This window comes from Toxotes jaculatrix, chromosome 2, assembly GCF_017976425.1.
Source record: "Toxotes jaculatrix isolate fToxJac2 chromosome 2, fToxJac2.pri, whole genome shotgun sequence".
Taxonomy (NCBI): Eukaryota; Metazoa; Chordata; class Actinopteri; family Toxotidae; genus Toxotes; species Toxotes jaculatrix.
The window spans coordinates 7213457-7234092 of record NC_054395.1 but is presented as its reverse complement, the minus strand read 5'-3'; the positions used below and the strand labels follow the sequence as shown (position 1 = coordinate 7234092).

Here is a 20636-nt window from a genome sequence, read left to right as displayed (position 1 = left end):
CACCGACAGCCTCTTAATCATTCATCACTTTATCATCTTTATTGAATTCATATTTTTTTTAACCACATATACAATTGGACACAGTAAATTTAGTGACATCATCAAACAGTGATCCAGAATAACATGGTGTTTTAATCATAGAAGCAGGATCAATATAAAAAGAAAATGATTCCTCTTCCAATACTGAAACACGACAGAGGGGAGATGCCGTATGTAAAACGTTTCAAATGCTTTTGGAGCCAAAGGAATTGTACACTTCACTGCAAAAATCCTGAAACATACATTTGAATCGGAACCTGTGGATGGTGCTAGATATATATATCTTAGTCAGGGGGGCCCAGAATGTGCTGATGAATGAGACAAGAGTTTAGATCATGGCTCCAAAATGTCGCCGTTGCATTCACAGTTTAAACCAGAGGAAGTTGCTTAATCCTCTCTGATATGGGGGCCATTTTGGCTCTTGAGGCTAGGGCACAGTTTCCAGTTGAAGAGTACGTCAACCAAAGCCCTGAGTGAAAAACAAAAACAAAAACTTACTTATTCCTTCAAAGCCAAACCTGAGTTAGCCCGTCTCTAACTCTGCAAAAGCCCTGAGATTTGGCCTGTGCATCAGGCCATGTATCACATATGAAGGGGGATGTGTGTTTTATCTGTCATCTGTGTGTGAGTGTGTGTGTATGTGTGCTAACACTGCATGCTGCTATTAAATACTGACCTCATAGCTTTCCCAGCTAACATCTATGGAGCCCCACAGTGTTCAGTCGTAGAATAAATAAATATTTATAAAATAAATAACCACTTGAATATATAACTTGAATGTTATAACTGATAACCAATGAAACTGTAATTATGGAAATGAAAAATGAAATAAAATGTAATAATAAGTTAAATCTGAAGAATTACCTCAGTTATTTAACAATTTTTTAGGTCAATATATATTTTACACAATTTAATCACGGTTATTTCATATTGAACACTTTGGGGTTCCTTAAACGTCTTTCTGGATCACACTTTTAAACGTAATATGTAGAATTTAAACCTACTGGGTCTTTTCAAGTGATCTAAATGTGAAGAATACGAAGGACAAGATGAGAATCAGATGTGAAGGCACTCCTAGACACAGGCCCCAGATCAGGTTTTATTCAAAATAAAGAAATATTTTAGGGAGAGCTGATCTCAGACCTGCCACTAGGGGGCAGTTTAAGTCTGTTGTAGTATTTGATGTTAAGTATGATGGCCACCACTTTTAAAAGTCAGTCTTGATATCACTGGTGATGTCACATCCCTGATTCTCCACAAATTGCAGAAGCCTGGAGAACAAAAACAGACCAGAACAGAAAAAGACCAAAACCAGCTGGTAAACAGACACACTGGACGCACAGTAACACGGCACCGAGACTAGTGGCACTATGAGATGGCAGAGACGCAAATATTATACACGTGTCAAAAAAATAAATCAAGATCTTCACCAAATGCATCATCGTCATCGGTGTGATCATCATCATCATCATTAAACAATAGATCAGTGATTCCAGTCATCTCATCCTCTCTCTCTCTCTCTCTCTCTCTCTCTCTCTCTCTCTCTCTCTCAGTCCACTGGTCTGAAAAGGGCCCGTCCTCTGAGACCAAATCCTACTTTTTTGGCAGCGGGGGCAGCTTGAGCAAGAGAGGAAGAGGAGGAGGAGGACACAGGGGGAGCAGGGGTAGCAGGGGTGGCGAGAGCGGATGGCTGGACGGGAGGCTGGCGTGACAGGAGCTCCTTGAACACTGAGTTCATCTGACGGCTGATCATCTCCTGAGAGAGAGAGAGAGAAAGAGGAGGAGGAGATCATGAAAACGTAGCCTCAGAGACCCTGGTCCTGATCACACCTCCCACCGAACACAGGACCTGTCCCGTCCCTGTGTGATCTTCTCAGCTACACGAGCTGCAAGATGCTGCATGCTGTGATAGGACATTTCTCATTTATGTTCCTGGATGGTCCTTACACTGTGACAGTCATTGTTACATTGAAAGTACTTGTATCTCTGTAGGGAGAATGATGGCCATCAACAGGTGAACCTGGCCTGATGTTAAGGTGTATTCTGAAATCAATGCATCGGTCAACAGGTATTAAACTGTTTTACAATTGTTTTGGCTCAGTTTTCACAATAACGTTTTAATGTGCAAAGAGCTAAACTGACTCTCTAAATTCTTACCTTTAAGCACAAAATGCTGCACTTATTTAAAAAGTGGAAAACATTAAATCACAATCTCAGTCTTCAGAAAACAGACTCTTCAGATAACAACGTATTTAAATGCTTATTACGAAACGTACAAATCAACAAATCAAGCATTTCTCCCTTATTTTAACATCATCACCAAGCTGAGCAGCACTGCAGCACATCTCATGATCACGTCTCGACCTCTGCTATACAATTCAAATGTATGGCAGCAATGGAAAGAAGAAAAATGGAATTTCCTCCTTTCTGATCCCTGTTGAAATGTCACAGCGTGCTGAGTCTGTTACAGTAATGTATGCATGGCAGTATGACTGTAGCTCACTGTATTTTATAACTGGAAAAAATACAGTGAAATAATGACAGTCATCATTAAGCTTTGCAATAATGCGAGATTCACAGAAAAGTCAGACTTTATTATCTGGATTTACATTGATGCAGAGGGTTCAATAAAGAAAATGAAGGTTTTCAAAAGTCATTTCAAGCACTGACTTCAGCCTCGGTTGCTACAAAAACCTCTATTGCGTCTTGTATAATCTGAGGAAATGACTGTTGCAGCAATTTCTGATAAAGATCATTTTATTCAACAAAAATTAAAATTAAGTGACAAACACACAATGGTGCGATGCTCTGATAAACCCATTGCATCATGTGTGACCTAGTTTGCTACAGACGATTTCATTTTATGTGAAGAGTTTTACCAACTGTGAAAACTGAGCCAGATGTATTGTAAAATTCTGTAATACTGCAGCTGTGCCAGCTGAGTGTCCCAACCTTTAACACCTCCCCACCTGGTTTGTATGATTCAATCCAGCTGGGGGACTGATGAGGTGCTCTAGTTGAAACTGGTGCACATCAGTCCTGTGCCCATGTTCCTGAGCCTAGTCCAAAGGCCTTCAGTAGTTTACCATGAACAGAAAAGGCACCTCCTTTTCATAGAGGGAGAATCGGTCGCTGCACCCCACTAATATAATATCTCATCAACTCTTGTTTTGTGGAATCATCCCCCCCGTTTCCCTGTTTATCTACAGCACCGCATATCAAATATTTCCTGGACATGTCTTATATACTTGTTTTTTGTTGTCAGCGTTCAAAATTGGTGCCTTTGAAAAGCCCAGGAACTCTAAAGTCTTGGCAACGCTCAAACCAACCCTCCCAGCACCCACAATCACGCCTTTTCCAAAGTCTGTCAGATCACATTTTAGTCCATTCTTAAATGATTTATTCAAATTCACATGGGTTTCTTTGGCAAGTGTCTGTTTATGCAGCAACGCATACACAAGTGGGAGAGAAGGCAGACTTCTACAGAAGCAAGGTCTGCATTTTTCTGGTCAATGAGCGTAATATTCTGTATAACAAGCTATACAGGATGTATCTTCAGCTATAGCAGCAAGCTGCTGATTTCTGAGACTCTTATCTAGCTATTTAGCAAGCAGGTGAATTCAGCAAAGCAGCTTAACAAGCAAGGTTAAGCCTGGACTACAGTGTTGGCTAATCCCCTACCACACTTGGTTTACATTATTATCTAAACACAATATCATATCTTGTTCTATGTAGTAGGCCTAATGAGAAAAACCTCCTTCTTTTCAGATCACTCCATGTTCCAGCTTTCAGGGTGTTGTCTTTTATTGAGCAGAGTTATTAGAAAACTAAGTAAACCTATGATGTGTTACTATAAGAATGTATTTCCAAAACTGAAAATATCATGAAATGTAATTTAATCCAAGGAGTTCCAAGTGAGTGTGTCTCACAGGTGCAGTGAGTGAGCCTGAAGATCTGCCATAACTTACCTCATTTTAACGCAACATCATTTTTTTCCCCATTATTTTGTGACATTCGATTCAAAGCAAACAGCTGAAAAGGAGGAACTACTAACCTTATCAACTGTTGGTCTGTCTGCCTGACCAAATGGAGGTCTGTCTGCGGGTCTGAGGCCGCCCTGTCTCAGAGTGTCCAAAGTGTGTCTTCTCTCCTGAGACCTGCGAGACAGTTAGAAGGTAACAGAGGTAAGACTGAACAGGCTGATGTAAGTGAAAGATATAGACAGATGCTGATTTCTGCCGAAACCTGATCTGAATTGTCTCATACTTTGGCAAGACATCTTCGCACACACGCTGAAGTTTGGGGATTTCACAGTTCACATCATATCAGATTATGACAACTGTCTAAATTTCAGTCAAACATTAAATACAGATGAGGCTCTCTGTGCTGCAGTTATTCCCCTTTCACAGCCAAACTGGCGCTTGCTTAGACCACTTCCTAGACTACCATCCTTCTAATGTTTGACAGTATTGATGCTGCGTGCAGGAGAGTGTGTAAGAGATTTCATTTGCTTTCATTTTAAACTTGCAATAAAAGATTTTTTTGGCCACTTGGGGGCAGTGGAAACAACCTGTAAACACAACACTGACACACTATTACCATATAAAGTGATGTGAAACAGTACGGTGAACTAGCAGCAAACAGTTGCCTACTTACACATCCTGCAGTTACAGAACTAATCACTAACTTCTGAGGGACATATCTGTCTTTGTAGCTGCTAAATGCTAAACTCCTAAACTCTGTCTACTGTTCGTGTCTTCACTGAAAACAGTGATGAGAGATGACGGGTAGTGTTGTGTGTTTTTTCCCTTTATGACCAATGATTCTATGTGAATAATATTTATTTCCAATATTTTATCATACGATATAAACCTCTGTGTATTTGAGTATTGTCGTATGTTATCCAGCACATGCATACAGCATGCATTGTGTCCAAGGTGTGTGTCAGTCTTACACAGGCGGCAGGTGTCGTGTGGCGGGGGAGGTTGGCGGCTTTCGACTGGGGCTCCCTTCACTCCCTCTCTGTCTTCCAGGCAACGACGCACTGTCGCTGTTCACCCGCATCCTGTCAGAACGTATACACAACCTTTGTAACTTTGCGTTGTGTGCATTCGTGTGTGTGAGTTTGCATGTTTAGATGTGTGAAATAACGTGGAAGTACTTCTGTTTGTGTGTATTTTACTGTCTGCATCTATGGCTACATGTGTTTGTTGATGTGAATACATTCATTTGTTACAGCGTGCACTTGAGTGTGTATGTGTGTGTGTTTTTACCGAGTTGTGTTCTCCGTCTGTGGATCTTCTGTTGTCAGGTTTCCAGTGCTGCCTCCTCCTCCTCCTCCTCCTCCTCCTTCTTCTCTTTTCCCTCGCTCTGACCTGAGGGAGGAGAAGAAGAGAGAGAGATATATTAAGCATATATTTCATTACAGAAAGCACAACCAGTACAAGTTTAAATATGGGCTAAAGACTGAGTGACAAAATAATTGTAGGAGGGAGAAGAAGCAGAAGTAAAATGAAGTGTGACCATATTTTTTTTTTTTAAAAAGGAATCTAAACAAAATGAGGCAGAAAACAATCCAAACTCCTCACAATAAAACACCATGCAAAGAAACAGCTCTGCAAAACTACCGTTGAGTCTGTGTTGATATTAATACACATTTAGGGCAACTTCTGAGGCCACAGCTTGTAGTGGTGTTTTATCGTGAGACATTGTCAGGTACTGTTATCTTGTTTTGTGCACCCTCTTTTTATCTTGTACTTTATCTGTACCACAAATTACTGTGGCCAGAGTTAACTGTGGCAGGGTGTAAGGCAATATGAAGTAGATATGCGGTTTAAACACACAAGTCTAAAAAATGCATGTTCTCTCTGATTCTCTAAACTAGTGGCTCCAAAACTTTTTTTAACCATGGCACCTGTTTCATGGCACCCAATCACCACACACACACACACACACACACACAAACATGCATTTTTTGGGCCTCTCTTTTGACTCTGCTTTCCCAGTGTTTGCTCCAGTAGCTGCTATTTCTAACTGCGATGAACCTGAACATGCACATTCCCTGATATACTGGGAAATGTTAGCTGTTGTGGAAGAAATGCTACTTGCTGAAAAACAGCACATTTTAACAAATGATTTTAGAATGAATGAAGTTTACTGCTTATTTTCAATATGTTGACATTATGTCGATTTGAAGGAACAGTTTGACATTTATGGAGATACACCTCTTCACTTTCTTGCTGTTAGATGAGCTAAACATGAAGCAACACCAGCAGCAGGGTTAGCTTAGCTTAGCATACAGACTGGAAACAGAGGGAAATAAAGATTTAAAAGAAAAAATCTACCTATCAAGTCTTTAATTTAACCGTTACGTCATGTTTGTTTTATCAGAAAAAAAATAAAGGGTAAAACTACAATTTGTAGTTTTATGGAAAGTTATGTAGTCAACTATTTTCCCGCGTAAACCCATAAATTGCCATTCCTGCTTCAATGTTTCGCTAAAATAAGCGAAACGTCTCCTGGCTGTAATGTAGTATTTAAAGGCAGACGGACATGAGGGTGATGTTGATGACTCTCATTTAACTTCAAGGAAGAGAAAAGTGTATTTCTGAAAATGTTACATGCTGTGGTGCTATTTATACATGTAAAGCACTTAAATTATTAGTACCCAACATTTTGTTGTGCAGTTGTGCTCTCTCTCTCTCTCTCTCTCTCTCTCTCTCTCTCTCTCTCTCTCTTTCTCTCTTTCTGTCACACACACACACACACACATTCAAAAACCAGTTTGGAAGCAAATACAGCAACCTCTGGCATCTAAAATCCAAATTTTAGTGGGAAAGAGGCTCCCAAGATCCATTTAAAGTACAATAAAGTCATTGGGGAACATCGTCTTGGCCACGTCTCTGAATGTCTGATACAAGTAGAAATTTCTCTCACCCTTCCAGCACGCTGATGTACTTGTGAGGGATGAGACCCTTAACCCCTCCCACTTCGCCTCTCCACCAATCACAGGAGGCCTTGCTGTGGAGGATGAGAGGCTCTCCCTGCTTGAACGATAGTTCTGCTGGAGATCTCGCCACGTAGTCGAATATAGCCACTGCTTCCCACTCTGCACACACATGCACGCACAAAAAGCACAGTTATCAACTCATCAAAATGTATCTTTTTAAATTAATCGTATTCATAATCCTTATGATTCATGTATGCATAATGAATTATGATTTAAAGTGGTTATTCAGAATCTAAATGGGGACTGGTTACTGGTACATTTACGCAAAGCATGGACACTGTTTTGTGTGTGTGTGTGTGTGTGTACACTGTATGTGCTCACCATCCTCACTGGGCAGATGCTCGGTCTCTCCATCTCCCTCCTCTGTGATTGGTTCACTGCAGAAAAGCAGAAAAACGAAAGTCGGTGGTCATGCACAGTTCCTCTGTCTGACACACACACCAACCGTCTTACCACAGTCTCTCTGTCTGTAGTACAATTCCTCACTTTGTTATGCAATTTCACACAAGACGCAATACCGCTGTGAGATATATGACCTGAAAATTTCAGAGTTCTATAAAAAACAAGGGGACAATCACTGCTCTGTCAAATGTCAAAAAGTATATTATATAAATGTTCATGAAGAGAACAGACAGTTTTATTGAATTTCCCAATAGCTGACTTCGGGGTGTTGGAGGTTTCCATGGACACTACTGATAGGCTGGAGGCTCATGTTCAATTTTAGGGAGCAATCAGCTTAACAGTATTAAGCAGTTTTTACACAAAGCATTGCAAGCTGCACAGAAATGCCTTTGGTGTGGCATTAAATTCTGTTTCAAGAGGATGAGCCATAAAAACGGGGGCTGAGAGGAAGCTGCTCTACATACTGGGAACCAACAGAGTATTAAACTCTAACCAGATCAAGTCATCAAAGGACAGAAATAAGTCGGCATAGTTTTTCAGAGCACAGATGATATTATGTTTAATCATAAATAATGGAAGCCAGTTTCATCACACGTATAGATTAATTCAAGTATTCAACCAGATATGACCGAATGAAATAAAAAGCTTTACACTTTTACTTTTTGTCCTCCAGTTGATAAAAAACAGAGAGCTTTTTAATTTTTTGACTTGCCACTGACAGTTAAAAATAAAAAGAAATTAAAAGGCTGAAAATAGTGTCAGTTAGCTTGCACTGCTAGCGTTATCCTGCCAGCTAAACATGCTTTAGCTACTGTGCTCATGCTGTTTTCACATAATGTCAGCACAATGGGAAGAACAAGAAAAACACCCTTTATGTATTTGTGACTAACAAACAGTGCACAGCTTCTATAAAATTAGCTGAATCTGTTGCAAATGTTTCACTGATGGCAGTTTGTTGACATGTCTGTAGTTCTTTCACCAAGCGGAAGATATATCACCAGTGGAAGAAAATCCTTATATCTCCAACTTGGAAATACTTAAGTCGGAATCTGACGTGAATGCTTTTTCCCACTTGACTTGTATTTATGGTCCAAACAATATGACATGAATGCAGCATTAACTGAAAACACTGGCAGCTAAACACACTGAGCAACACCCTGTTCATCTATCTACCCATCTGCAGCTGACATTCATCATAAATCTACCCCAGCCAGTGCAGGTAATGTCCACATACTGTCCTGGCAGGCAAGACAATGCTATTACATCATCACAATCCTCGGTGGTTGTACTCATATCAACATCACTTCCTCAGTGTGACACTCGGCCGAGAGAACCTGTGGCCCTTCAGGTTCAGATCTCTCCCACAGTAAAAAGAGTTGGACAGCTCTGAAGCTCGGAGCAGAGCGGGTTGGAGCTTCTGCTCCATGCTGCAGCTGCTTCAGCACAGACCAGGGCGGCTGCTGAGGAGTCAGTGGATGGCTGCACATGCCCCCAGCAAGTTTTGGTTGCTGAGGGCCCTCAGCAGCTCAGGAAGGGGAAGCAGCTGACCTGCAGTCAGACCAGCTCTCCGACCCTGCTCTGTGAGCAACGATAAGGGAGGAGGGAGGGTTTTTGGGGTTGGGATGGTGGGTGGGTAAATCTATGTCTGTCTGACTGTCTGCATTTCGATTTTCTCGACAAGTGCTCATCCGATTGACTTCAGACTTGTTAGTCAGACTATGTTTTCTTTAGAATCGAGACACAACCCTTGTTGCTCCAGTTTGACTCACTCAGCACTAGTTTATATCAATGAATACTCATCTCTCACCAGTACTCCTGCTCCAGAGTCATGTGCTTCTCGTAGACGGGGCCGGGCAGGTCTGATTGGCTGGGGAAAATGATGTCGTGTTGGAGGATCATGGTTTTGACAAGGTCATTAACCTGTGGCTGCCTAGCAACAGCGTCATCAGAATCCAACCCCCTCAGCAGGCTCGGGCCAAAGCAAACGGCCAGGTTGTAGGGCTGCATCATGTTCTCATCACTGTACTGAGACACACTAGAAAAACACACACATACGCAATTTACTACTTATATTTGGTGTGAGTGTAAAATTTTATGACCATAGCAGATATTGCAAGCTTAAGAAAATCCCACGCTGGGTTATGTTGTAGCTTACTGATTGAGGAATGCGAAAAGGTAACGCATCACGATGAGCAGAGGCCGTGGGAAGGTGGAGACAATCGCTTTAATCTGGGCAGCTTTCTCTGTCTCTCCCTCAATTTCTAATAATGACAGAAAGCAAAGAGAAAAGGAGCAAGATTTGTTGAAGAAATGTTGGGTTTGGTCGATTTGTTGGGCCACTGACAGTAAATCTAAGCATTTATGGGGAGTAAACAACCTGCAGGCAGGTTCACAACCTTGGTTAGCTGTGCAAATTGTGACTCAGAGTTTCTGTGTTGGAAAACAGAATTGGGTACATTCCTACAGGAATAACAGCAATGATAATATGAAGACAATGAAACAGATAACAGAGAGCAAACAAGACAGTGAGATGCACAGTGAGATGAAAGAGAGCAGAAGTTGGACCACCTTGCATCAACGGTACATGTAGCCTATGTGTAGGGGAGAATTTCATAAACAAGCTTCCTCTTTATTGTGGTGCTTTAGTGGAGTGGTAGAGCAGCCAGTGTATGAGACTACTACTATAGCGAAGCTACATTAAAATTAGCAGATTCATTATTCATATGTAAAAGAATTCACCCACATCCTACTGTACATGAGTGCAAGCATGAGCTTAACTGAGGTTCAGTAAACACCTAGAAACCACATTACAAAAATAACTAAGTAACTGAGAGCAGACATGAAAGTCCAAGTGAAACCAAAGCATTATCTGAAGACAGAAACACACACACACACATACACACACACACACACACGCATGTATAGAAGTTACATAAGGGGATCTTACGGACACACTCCAGCAGCTGAGAGTAGCTGTCATAAGGGAAGAGAGGAGGCTCAAGGCCCCTGAAGTAAAGCTTCAACACGCCAGCCACAGAGTCCAGGTCACACTCACTGTCTGACAGAGGATCCTCTCCTACAGGGAGTTAAAACACACATGCATGATGAATGTGCTATGAATGCAGAGATGTACCAACACCTGCGTACTCTTTTTCATACAAAAACAAGATGTGTAGTTACATTTATTTTTGGAGAGTAAGGCTGCTGTAAAAAGGGACAGGACATTACTCTAACATATAAAACTGTGTCATGGTGAGTTTATAGTTTAGACAAGGAAGATAGTTGGGATGATTATTAAATCCCCCACTATCTTAACCATAACCATGTTACATTACTTATTTCTTTTCTTTAAACTGATTATAATCAATATTGCTGTACTACAATGGATCAAATGACTGCCTGCTGCTCATAGTGTCAAACTCACACAGTTATCACCTGAGCCCTCAGCTCATTGATTTGGTCTCACAACCCACAACATTACTGTTTTGGTCTACTCTCACCACTCCCATTTCTGGCTGCAGCATATCGATTACTGCAGGTTTAAAGTCATGAATAATGTATCGCTCACTGTGATAAGTAATTGTTATTATTCAGTTATTATTTGTGATGTTAGTTTTGTGTTTCACCAAGTGAGACAGCTAAACAGTCTCGCTAATACATTCTCACAGGTTTATCCCACCAACTTCTGTGCATTCAGTAGGAGTCAGTGGTGTAGTGACAAGACATGATCCCTCACTGGCTTCCCACTCCCTAATTAAGTTCATTGGACCAAACCAAAGCTACTACTGCAGGAGTAGACAAGTGGTTTGCACATATGGTCCCAATATGTTTTAAGTAGAGTCTAAAAAGAGTCTTTCAAGGGTTTAAAGATGATTAGTAAATAAAGTTTAAAGTTTTTTAGCAGCACTGTTTTTTTCTGCACTGGATTTTAGGGTTCGCTCACCTGCCAAATCCCACTTTAACCCCTGATTCTTACGATTATAAAACCTGGATGATAGAATTTCAGTTGAGCTTTTCGCTTATATTTCTAAAAATTCAACAAGGTTTGAAGGTCATCATGACATGAGTCCACTAAGGAGGTTAAAGTGAATTAGGTAACACATAAACACCTACAGTATGTGTACAGTAAAACTGAAACATGCTTATTAAAATACTAAACAACATAAAATATATATAAAACTGTTATAAGACAAGGTAATCACTTACCTCTCTCAAATGAATCTCTAATCAGGTTAACCTCCCTCTGTGACCCAGGAACTCTGAATATTCCCTCATGGTGGAGGCCTGACACACAAACACACAGACACACACAGACACACACACACATACACACAAGCATATTCACATTATATTAAATGTTCATAGATGGTTCATACAAATACACAAGCAAGTACTTCCACCTACTCATTCTCAGTGTCCAAAGCTCTCTGAGCATGGCTTAGTGCTATATGATAAAAACTGACTCACCGTGAAGGTTTATGAAACGGATGCAGCTTTCAACCACCACAGGAATCTGCTGCCCAGAGCTCTGGAGAAGAAAGATGATTAGAGAAGGAGAGAGGAGGGGAGAACAGCACGTTAGAGACAGCAGGGGAGTAGTGATGGTGATAGAGATGCAAACAAAGACGAGGACATGTTGATATAGAAAATAACCAGCATTACAGGGAGGTGTAAAGGAAGATACCATGTGAGGAAAATAAACATAAGAATGGGTTTAACAGAGCAGGGGAATAACACTGTGTGAGCAATAAAATTAATACTTTCTAGGTTGATTGAAGGTGCAGGTAAAATGCTTAATGTGAGAGGCAGGGCTGGAGCTAGGTGCTGAAACACAAGAAATTTTTGTCTGTATTTTTACCATAATTTGTACCGATTTAAAGAGTCTTTTCCAGGAAGTGCTGAGGCACATTATTGAAAGGAAACATTCAGAGACAGAAATAATGACTCATGTATCTAATTATTTTTTTTTTCAAATTTAAATATAGAGTCTAAAAATATCAGGATCAGCATTACTGTTGCACAGGAACATGTCATTTCCAGAAAAAGAGACGTGTTAACCTTGTATCTTAATCTTTAATTACTGCAGACAGTGTCTGTAAAACTACTTTTCCCTCTACAGTTGCTACAGCTCCAAAAATAAAAAGTGTCCTCAGTGTTAGCTACAGCCCTGGTCACTGTGGGAAGCAGCCCACCGGCCTGCTTGCAGTATATAAGCAGTCACAGATGGGGTTCAGTACCTGTGTCCGAGACATTCTCCTTCTTCTTCTGCACCAAGCCAAGCACAGCAGAGTAGAGACAGAGAAAAAAGCAAAGATTAGAAAAGGGAGAGTGAGAAATAAGGGGAATAAAGATTTAGAAGCAGTGGGAAGAGGCGCACATAAGCACACGCACGCACACACTCAATAGAGGAGTCGAGAGAGGAGGCAGCAAAGAGGCCAGTGCATCTTAATCCCTTTCACAAGAGAGGAAGAGATAAAAGGAGGGAATGGACTGAAAGGAGAGAAAGCCAGCAATAAGCTATAAGCATGACCATACACATGAAGGCAGCAGTAAATACACTGGGGGGATGGAGCGTTAATGTGTGCTGCAAGAACAACCCCCCACCCATTCTTCTGCATCAGTGTGACAGTTTTAATATCTAAATAATTTCCTTTGGAGGCTGAACAGCAGTGCAGCACAGTGCAGCAAGCAAATAAACAGGAGGTTAAACCAAGGGTCTGTTTCAAAGGTGTGTGTATGAGTGTTACCTGTATGTAGGAGAGTATGTCTGTGGTGAAGAGTGTGTGGCAGAATTGGGAAACAGGTCTGGACTTCCGAACACGCACTGACCGAGCACATTGCATTCTGGGAAATATAATAAATAAAATGCATGATGCCATTTTTTATGTGGGCATTAATACTCAAGATGATGATGTCTAATGACGCTGGCTAATTGCTACGATCAGTTACACTTCAACTATTTCTTCCCTCCAAAAGATCGACTTTTTACAAAAACAAAACTCTCAAAATGCCGTTTAAATTTGGTCCATCTCTGTCCTCGTCTCCTAGTCCTCTCTGCTCTCTCCGTGTCTCTGTGCCTCTCTCAGTCGTACTCTCTTTATTCTCGGCTGTGTAAATACATTGTTTACCTGGAAGGGTCACTGTCGACAGCTTCAGCTGCAAGAAAGAGACGGAAAAACAAGTGAGAGAATAAGGTTTAGTTTAGGGTCCTGGTGCAGAGGATGTGCAGCAATATCAAAGAGGAACTCCCTTGATTGTGAACATCAAACTCTGTGCACAGGTCTTTGGGAGAACTACTGCATATGTGAAAACAAGCCCTTTGTGACAGAGGCAGCTGGGTGAAGTCTGATAAACATCCTCAAGTGACTCTGTAGCCTGTTCCTCATCTCTGCTTAAGCAGCTTGAGGCTACTACTAGCATAAACTACTAGCATAACACACCTGAAACTCTGACTGAACCTGTCGAGTTGCATTGTGGCTAATGTAGGCGCTGGGTTTTTGACAAGGAAGAAGAATGAGTGGGAATAAAAAACACAATGTCTCTTGTTCAGCTGTATCGATTTTGATTGTTTTTTAAAAACTGTACCTCATGAGTCTGACAGCATTATAGAAGAGCAATGCTAAATTGGTGGAGTGCTCTTTTACACTGGAAGCAGTGTAGTCTGCAGTAGTCAGAGTTACCAATGGCATCATCTGCAAAACTGCACTGATCTGTCACAGGTTCCATCAGTGGAAACATTAGAGGAAATGGCTCAACCCATCATCTAACGCTGTGTTAAAATAGTACCTTTCTGTATGGCATCTTGTAGAAGGTCATGTTTGGCTTGAAGTTTGGAGGTCAGAGAACTGCTGGTGAGGAACTCCTTCACTTTCTAAGATAAAAAATATACATATTAAGTAAATCAGTTAGGACTGGATTCTTGTCAGGGTGGAAAAGCTCCTGAAACATCGTGTAAACCATTCAAATTCTCCCTAGGAAACGACGAACAGTAACACTACCACACTACTGCTTAAAGCATAATCAATGATCAAGCATTATCAGTTAAGGATAATCTCTTTTGATTTACAGCCAATATTGGCCCGATGTATATCAATCTAACAAAATGATTGATCAGCTCTGTGCATTAACTCACTGTAAAATAGTAGGTCTCTGTCTCCTGCTGATTGGCTCGACGCTTGGCAAGGGTAAGTTTTGGGACAGTATTTCCTCCTGTGGGGTCGTGTGATAGGCTGCTGGGCACGTCGGGGGAGGGGTTACAGTCACTGTCACACATATTGTCCAGCAGAGCTGTGAGGGTGGCTTTAAGCGTTTTACTGATCTGAGAGAGGGAAGCAAACAATGATTTGCTAAATCAAGTAATGTCTTAAATTGATTTTATCAAAGCAATTTTTTATTTAAGGTTCATTTTGTAAACACACTCACTGACTGAATGACTGATGGACAGACAGGTGAAGACAGACAGACAGATCATTATGGAAAGAGTGCTAATAATTAGCTGACCTCCTCTGTTTCCAAGGTAACGGCAGCGAGTCGAGACTGAAGCTGCTGGAACCTGGTCTCCAGCTCGTACCTCACCTGGCTCTCTGCACTCACCTCACACACCTGAAATACACCAACAATATACTGTATGATACAACCAATGGGATATTGTTTGAAGAGAGAGAGAGAGGCAGTTTCATTGGATTGGATGGGAAGAGGGTGGGATTCCACAAAATCTGTGATGCTTTCAGTGGTTGGAGGCCGTGGTGAAAAGACTCTTTCCCTCATTCTTCCTTGGGTTGTCACCGCAGGTAAACAGAGCCACCAGCTTGCGAAATGATCAGATATGCAGTAGGTATTAAAATAAACCAAAATGGTATCTACGTTGGATCTTTGACTAAACACTGGCTGCTGTACCTGTGAATACAACAAACAGACACTTCCACAGAAACCATACACCTCTTCCACAGGTACGGTGATTTCACCTGGTCTCCCTCATGTGGGTGGTAGTTGAATCTGAATGGAAGGCAGAAGGCGGCGTCGTGTTGCTGTAGTAACGCGTCTCTGTCTCCACCCTGATCCAGGGACGTCACAGCTGCCTCCAGCTGCTTAAGCCCCGTCTCCTCTGTTTTCTGGATGCGCCACCTACTGGCCAGGTAGCACCTCATCACCCTCTCCACAGACAGATGGAAACCGAGATCACAGCACTGCCAGGATGGAAGGAGAGAGAGAGAGAGAGAGAGAGAGAGAGAGAGAGAGAGAGAGAGAGAGAGAGAAGAGAGGACGAGAAGGAGGAAGGAAGGAGGGAGTTAGGAAGGAAAAAGGAGGGAGGAAATGGGGATGGGAGGAAAAAAGGAGAGGAGAGGAGAGGCAATGGAAGAATTTAAGAATTAATGTGGTGGTTGTGGTGTGGGAGTAAAGAAGGGTAGAAGAGAGGAGGCTTTTATTTTTTGACACTGTGCCCTTCAGAAATCAGAACTACTGTCTTCTTCCTCCCTATAAATTCTCACATCTTCATCAGAAAATAACAGGAAAGAGTGGCAGAAAAAGATATCTCCAAACCACTGAACTGTCTCACTTTCATAAACACACAGACAATGACACAACTCAAATTGCATGTTTCTTACATCGATGAGAGTGCTCACGTCCTGCAGGTAGTATTTGTTCATGGCTGCATTGGCTGCTGCCAGATTCAGCAGGTAGTCATTACGAGCCTTGGTACACTTCAGCTGGGTCTCCTGAACCCTACCGTGCCTCTGCGCACACACGCACAAACATAAACAAGAGAAGATAACATACATAAGAACACAAACCCACATGTTGATAAAGGTTAAGACATTAAATCATGCACCATCTCCCTCAAAACATGTGTATAAAGCAGACATACTTTTACAGAATTTTGAAGCTAATACACCTAAACACACTCAGACAAAATAACAACAACAGGAAATCGGCTGTTCTGTGAAAAACCATTGCCAAGACCTCCTGTCGCCTTCTTCTCTGTTTTCTCTCTCACACACAAACACACACTCACCTTCTCCATTAATCTCTCCATCTTCTTGACAGAACTCCGCCTCTGTCCTCCTGATTGGCCGGGGCCGAGCTCAGCCGACTTGCCGGTGTGTCTCTCCTCCAACCGCTCGGCTTCCTTCAGCTTCCCCTCAGCTATCAGACAGTCTGTATGGTACTGGTTGTATGTCTTCAGAGCCTTCATTGGCACACAGGTCACATAACGCAAACTTCACATGAGCATTGTCAGTGCATTATTACAATATTGTGCACAATAAATGAAAGCACTCACTGTCTGGAGTTCAGTGGTGACCTTCAGCAACTCATCCTGCATCTGGATTCCAACTTCTTTGCTCTGCAATTTGCAAAAGTGAACTGTTAGCCAAATGCTTTTTGTTATTTTAAAGGAACAGTTTGACATTTTTGGAAATTCATTTATTTGCTCTCTTGCTCACAGTTAGGTGAGAAGCTTGATTCCACTCTCATGTTTGTATTTGTTATATGAAGCTACTTTACTGCCGTCAGGAGATTAGCTTAGTTTAGTTCAAGCACTTAAAGTCCCCATAAAAGCACAACTACATTTAAATAAAGATTTTTAAGAAGAGATTAAACAAAAAAGATATTATGAATTAATAAGGGGACTTTAGAGGTGATGGTTTTATTTATTTATTTATTTTCTTTTGGACAGCGCCAAAAGAAAATACATAAGCTGTCTCCAGTATTTTATGCTCAGCTAAGCTAACTGCCTGCTGACTCAACTTTCACATTTAGTCTACAAATATCAGTCTTCTCACCAAAAGCTTGGAAGGAACCCAAATAAGCATTTTCTTGTTATGTGAAATATTACTTTAATTAAAAAGTAAAAAAAAAATATTTAAGTAACAAACTATGGTAAATAACAATGGTAATACACCACTTTGCAACTGTCAGTTACATTTCTCCAGGTGGAAAAATAATATTTAATACATTTTTTAATTTAGCTATTATCACTTGTGTTGCTACTTTGATGGTAGCTGTAGCACGTTCAGTATAGTGCCAACAGTGATTTTAGAGAAGCTAAAGGGTCTCGCTCCACTTGGCATCGGGCCTAACAACACCTCTTAGCTTCTCTGAAATGACTGTAGCGGCTTAATTAAAATTCTGCTCACTTTTCATCTCTGAGAAGGTACAGAGAGTGTGTCTGACAACCGCTAATTTCAGCGAGATGAGTCTGTGTATTTTATAAAGTGAATGAGACTGCAGATGTTACTGCGGTACCAAGACAGATAACAGGACAAATACACGACGGGGGATTTAAAAGAAAGAAGAGTTTCACTGTGTTTAGTGCGTAGCAACTTAAAGAGCTTATTTGGTGGCTCTGCTCCGTCTTTAAAGGTTGGCAACCAACAACTGGAGCCATTTGAGCGTTGTGCTACATTGAAAAATAAATCTGGAAACACTGAAAAAAAATATCCAGCTTTATGAATTGATGAATGCATAAATTCATAGAGATGGCTTATTTTTCTTACAGGAGATGGAACTGACGGAGTGGAGTCAGTCAGTCTATAGAAAACTCATGAAATTAAGTGATATCATCTCTGCTTGATTTAAAAAAAGACTTGAAAATGAAAGTAAAGTAAAGAACACTGTTTCATTACAACCTCATTTTAAGGTTTGGGCCACCGTTTTTATTGGCAATGATCATTTTTCACACACCAGGTTTTTTTGCAGAGACAGGTAAAACACAGCAGCCTTGTCAGACACAACTGTACAAATACACACAACTACAGCAAACATATTTCCTAGCCATTTCCTCTCCATACGATGGAGAGGTTGTCAACCGCATTCACCTTCGTTTTCACTCTGAGTCAGATAATGTACTGTTTAAAACTGCATTAACAGTTCTTCTGTCACATCTGCATATCTCAGCACTGAACACAGTCAAAGAGGAATGACAGGACAGAAATGGCCTAAAAATAAGAATGTGAAAGCACAAAAACAGGAAGAAGAAGAAGCATGCACACTTCTCGGTCTTGTGGACAATCCTCTTGGTCTTGAGTTTGTTTCCACATGCATGTGTCTATGCACAAAGCATCGTCCACTCACCCGTTTGTGCAGACGGTGTGTATCCTCCGTACTGTGCACCAGTCTCTGTGTGAGAGTGTTGCAGCAGGTGTCACCCAGTGCTGCATGCTCCCGGCTCTCCAGACGAGTCTGAGTCAGCAAAACAGACCAGACCTGACACACAGACTGACCCCACTGCTCCTTCCTGGAGAAAAAATAAACAGATATCCTGACTGAGACATGGGAATAAAAAAAAAAAACACCCAAAACTTCAGAATCACATGAGAGGGAGGAAAGACACAAATGTGCGCTCACATTCTGTACACTCACTTACTTCTTAGTCTTGTGGGTGAACCTCTCGGTGAGTTTGTCGAGGGCACGAGCGTATTCAGCTTCAATGTCGCCTCGACGCCGGAGAAACTCAGACAGGTCTGAGAGCTGCTGCTGTTTCACCTCCACCTGAGAGTCTAAAATCTTTATCTGGTCTGTCAGCTGGGCCCGCAGGTCTGACACACACAGAGTGACAGAGACAGACAAGGAGACAGACACAGAGAAGAAATGGGAGACATTAGTTTAAGGAAATACATGTTTATAAGCCTCCACACACACATACGCAGATATGCAAACACAGAGTGTGACATGAGAACACACAGTGACAGATTTTTTTTTTTTTGCAAGAGGTAAACTTGGTAGATTCTAAGGTTTTAAAACAAGTTTAGCTTCAGCAGATTCTTCTTTTTTCCCCTATTTGCAATGAAGGTCTTCGCTCTGTGCAAACTTTATCTGAGAAATAAAACATCTACTCAGTCTCAAGATTCATACATTTTTTTGCTGAAGTCATCTTTACAAACAATTCTCACTCAAGACGGTTTTAATACTTCAATTAACTGGAGTAGAGCCTGGAATAATGTGAAACTTTCTTTCAGAAACACGGATGATCATTTCCTTTATACTGTAAATACACACAGAGAATATCCTACTCAAGGCCACCCTGGTTAGCTCAGTTGGTAGAGCACGACACTCAATCTCCCGGGGTCGTGGGTTTGAGCCCCTCTCCAGGCGGCACCTCTTCGGTGCACTGTGGACTGGGCGGCAGTTGCCCCCTTGACTTGGGCCCGGACCCAGATAGGCGGCAGATGATGACATGACATATTCTACTCAAGGTGCTGGCATCTCCACAGAGCGAATAATGTGGTTGTTTTAAGACTGTTTAGGAAAATCAAGAAGTCTATATGTTTTAGAAAGTGGGTCTAAATAACATTACAGGTAAGAAAATTTCTTGTTTCTATACTGTTGTACTCTGATGTTGTCTCCAGTTGGTTACTTTCATAGTTGGATACTTTTGTGTCATGCTGCCTATTAATTAATATGGGGAAAAAAAGACATACAGAGTCTGTGTAAAGTGTACACATGAAACTAATTGTGCTTTTGGAAACATTAGACGCATATGTAGGAACTGTTCATTCACACAATAATTTAACTGGCAAAATAAATTAATACAATTCTCCAATTAGAGAATTAATAACCCAATCACACATTTCATCTGAACAAGAAAAAAATGCTGTCCATGCTATCATCTGGGGGTTTTACAGAGTACTTTGACAGCAGTGTGTGGATTATTACATACAACTCACTTGTAATCACCCAATATAGCTTTATAACACACACACATCTTTGTATACAAACCAGTAGTGACGTGGCCCGGCGCACAAAACATTGTTCTCTCAACTAACACCGCCTTCGTGTTGCTCTCTCACCTCTCTCTTTCTTTTCTTTTCTTTCAACACACGTTCGTGCCCACTCCATCTTTCCCCTCCTTACTCTTTATCTCTTTCTCTCTGTCTCTGTGTGAGTACACAGCCCTGGGCTGACTGGATGTGAGGAGACAGCATCACTAATACTTGCTATAAATACACCCTTGTAGTACAGTACAGAGAGCCAGCCAGCCACAGCATGCACGCTCCAAAACACAGCACATGACACACACACACAGCTGTTGTCATGTAAAAATCTTGTGATGCCAGTATTGGTCACGTTCATGTTTTCTCTTTGATTACAGGCTCCTTTACAGGCCAAAGAGATTCTCTGACCTATTGACATAAGGAAACTCTCATCAAGCTCCAAACAGTTGTGATTTTATCAGCTCCTGACAGCA

At 41.3% G+C, this 20636-nt stretch overlaps 1 protein-coding gene across 1 annotated transcript in view; it reads right to left on the bottom strand.

The window, feature by feature from the left end:
• Positions 1–23: 23 nt before the first annotated feature.
• Positions 24–20636, bottom strand: part of arhgap4b (Rho GTPase activating protein 4b) — a 28538-nt gene continuing 7925 nt past the window's right edge. The window contains exons 3-24 of the mRNA XM_041060686.1: positions 18816–18987; positions 18524–18686; positions 16731–16793; positions 16464–16637; positions 16057–16185; positions 15415–15636; positions 14951–15052; positions 14583–14768; positions 14237–14321; positions 13579–13606; positions 13198–13294; positions 11918–11978; positions 11657–11734; positions 10398–10526; positions 9606–9711; positions 9258–9485; positions 7370–7425; positions 6976–7147; positions 5313–5414; positions 4994–5104; positions 4094–4196; positions 24–1795 (exon numbers count right to left, since the gene is read on the bottom strand). Of these exons, the coding sequence (XP_040916620.1) occupies positions 1589–1795; positions 4094–4196; positions 4994–5104; positions 5313–5414; positions 6976–7147; positions 7370–7425; positions 9258–9485; positions 9606–9711; positions 10398–10526; positions 11657–11734; positions 11918–11978; positions 13198–13294; positions 13579–13606; positions 14237–14321; positions 14583–14768; positions 14951–15052; positions 15415–15636; positions 16057–16185; positions 16464–16637; positions 16731–16793; positions 18524–18686; positions 18816–18987 (2774 nt within the window). The 3' untranslated portion in view covers positions 24–1588. The remainder of the gene's footprint in view (positions 1796–4093; positions 4197–4993; positions 5105–5312; positions 5415–6975; positions 7148–7369; positions 7426–9257; positions 9486–9605; positions 9712–10397; positions 10527–11656; positions 11735–11917; positions 11979–13197; positions 13295–13578; positions 13607–14236; positions 14322–14582; positions 14769–14950; positions 15053–15414; positions 15637–16056; positions 16186–16463; positions 16638–16730; positions 16794–18523; positions 18687–18815; positions 18988–20636) is intronic.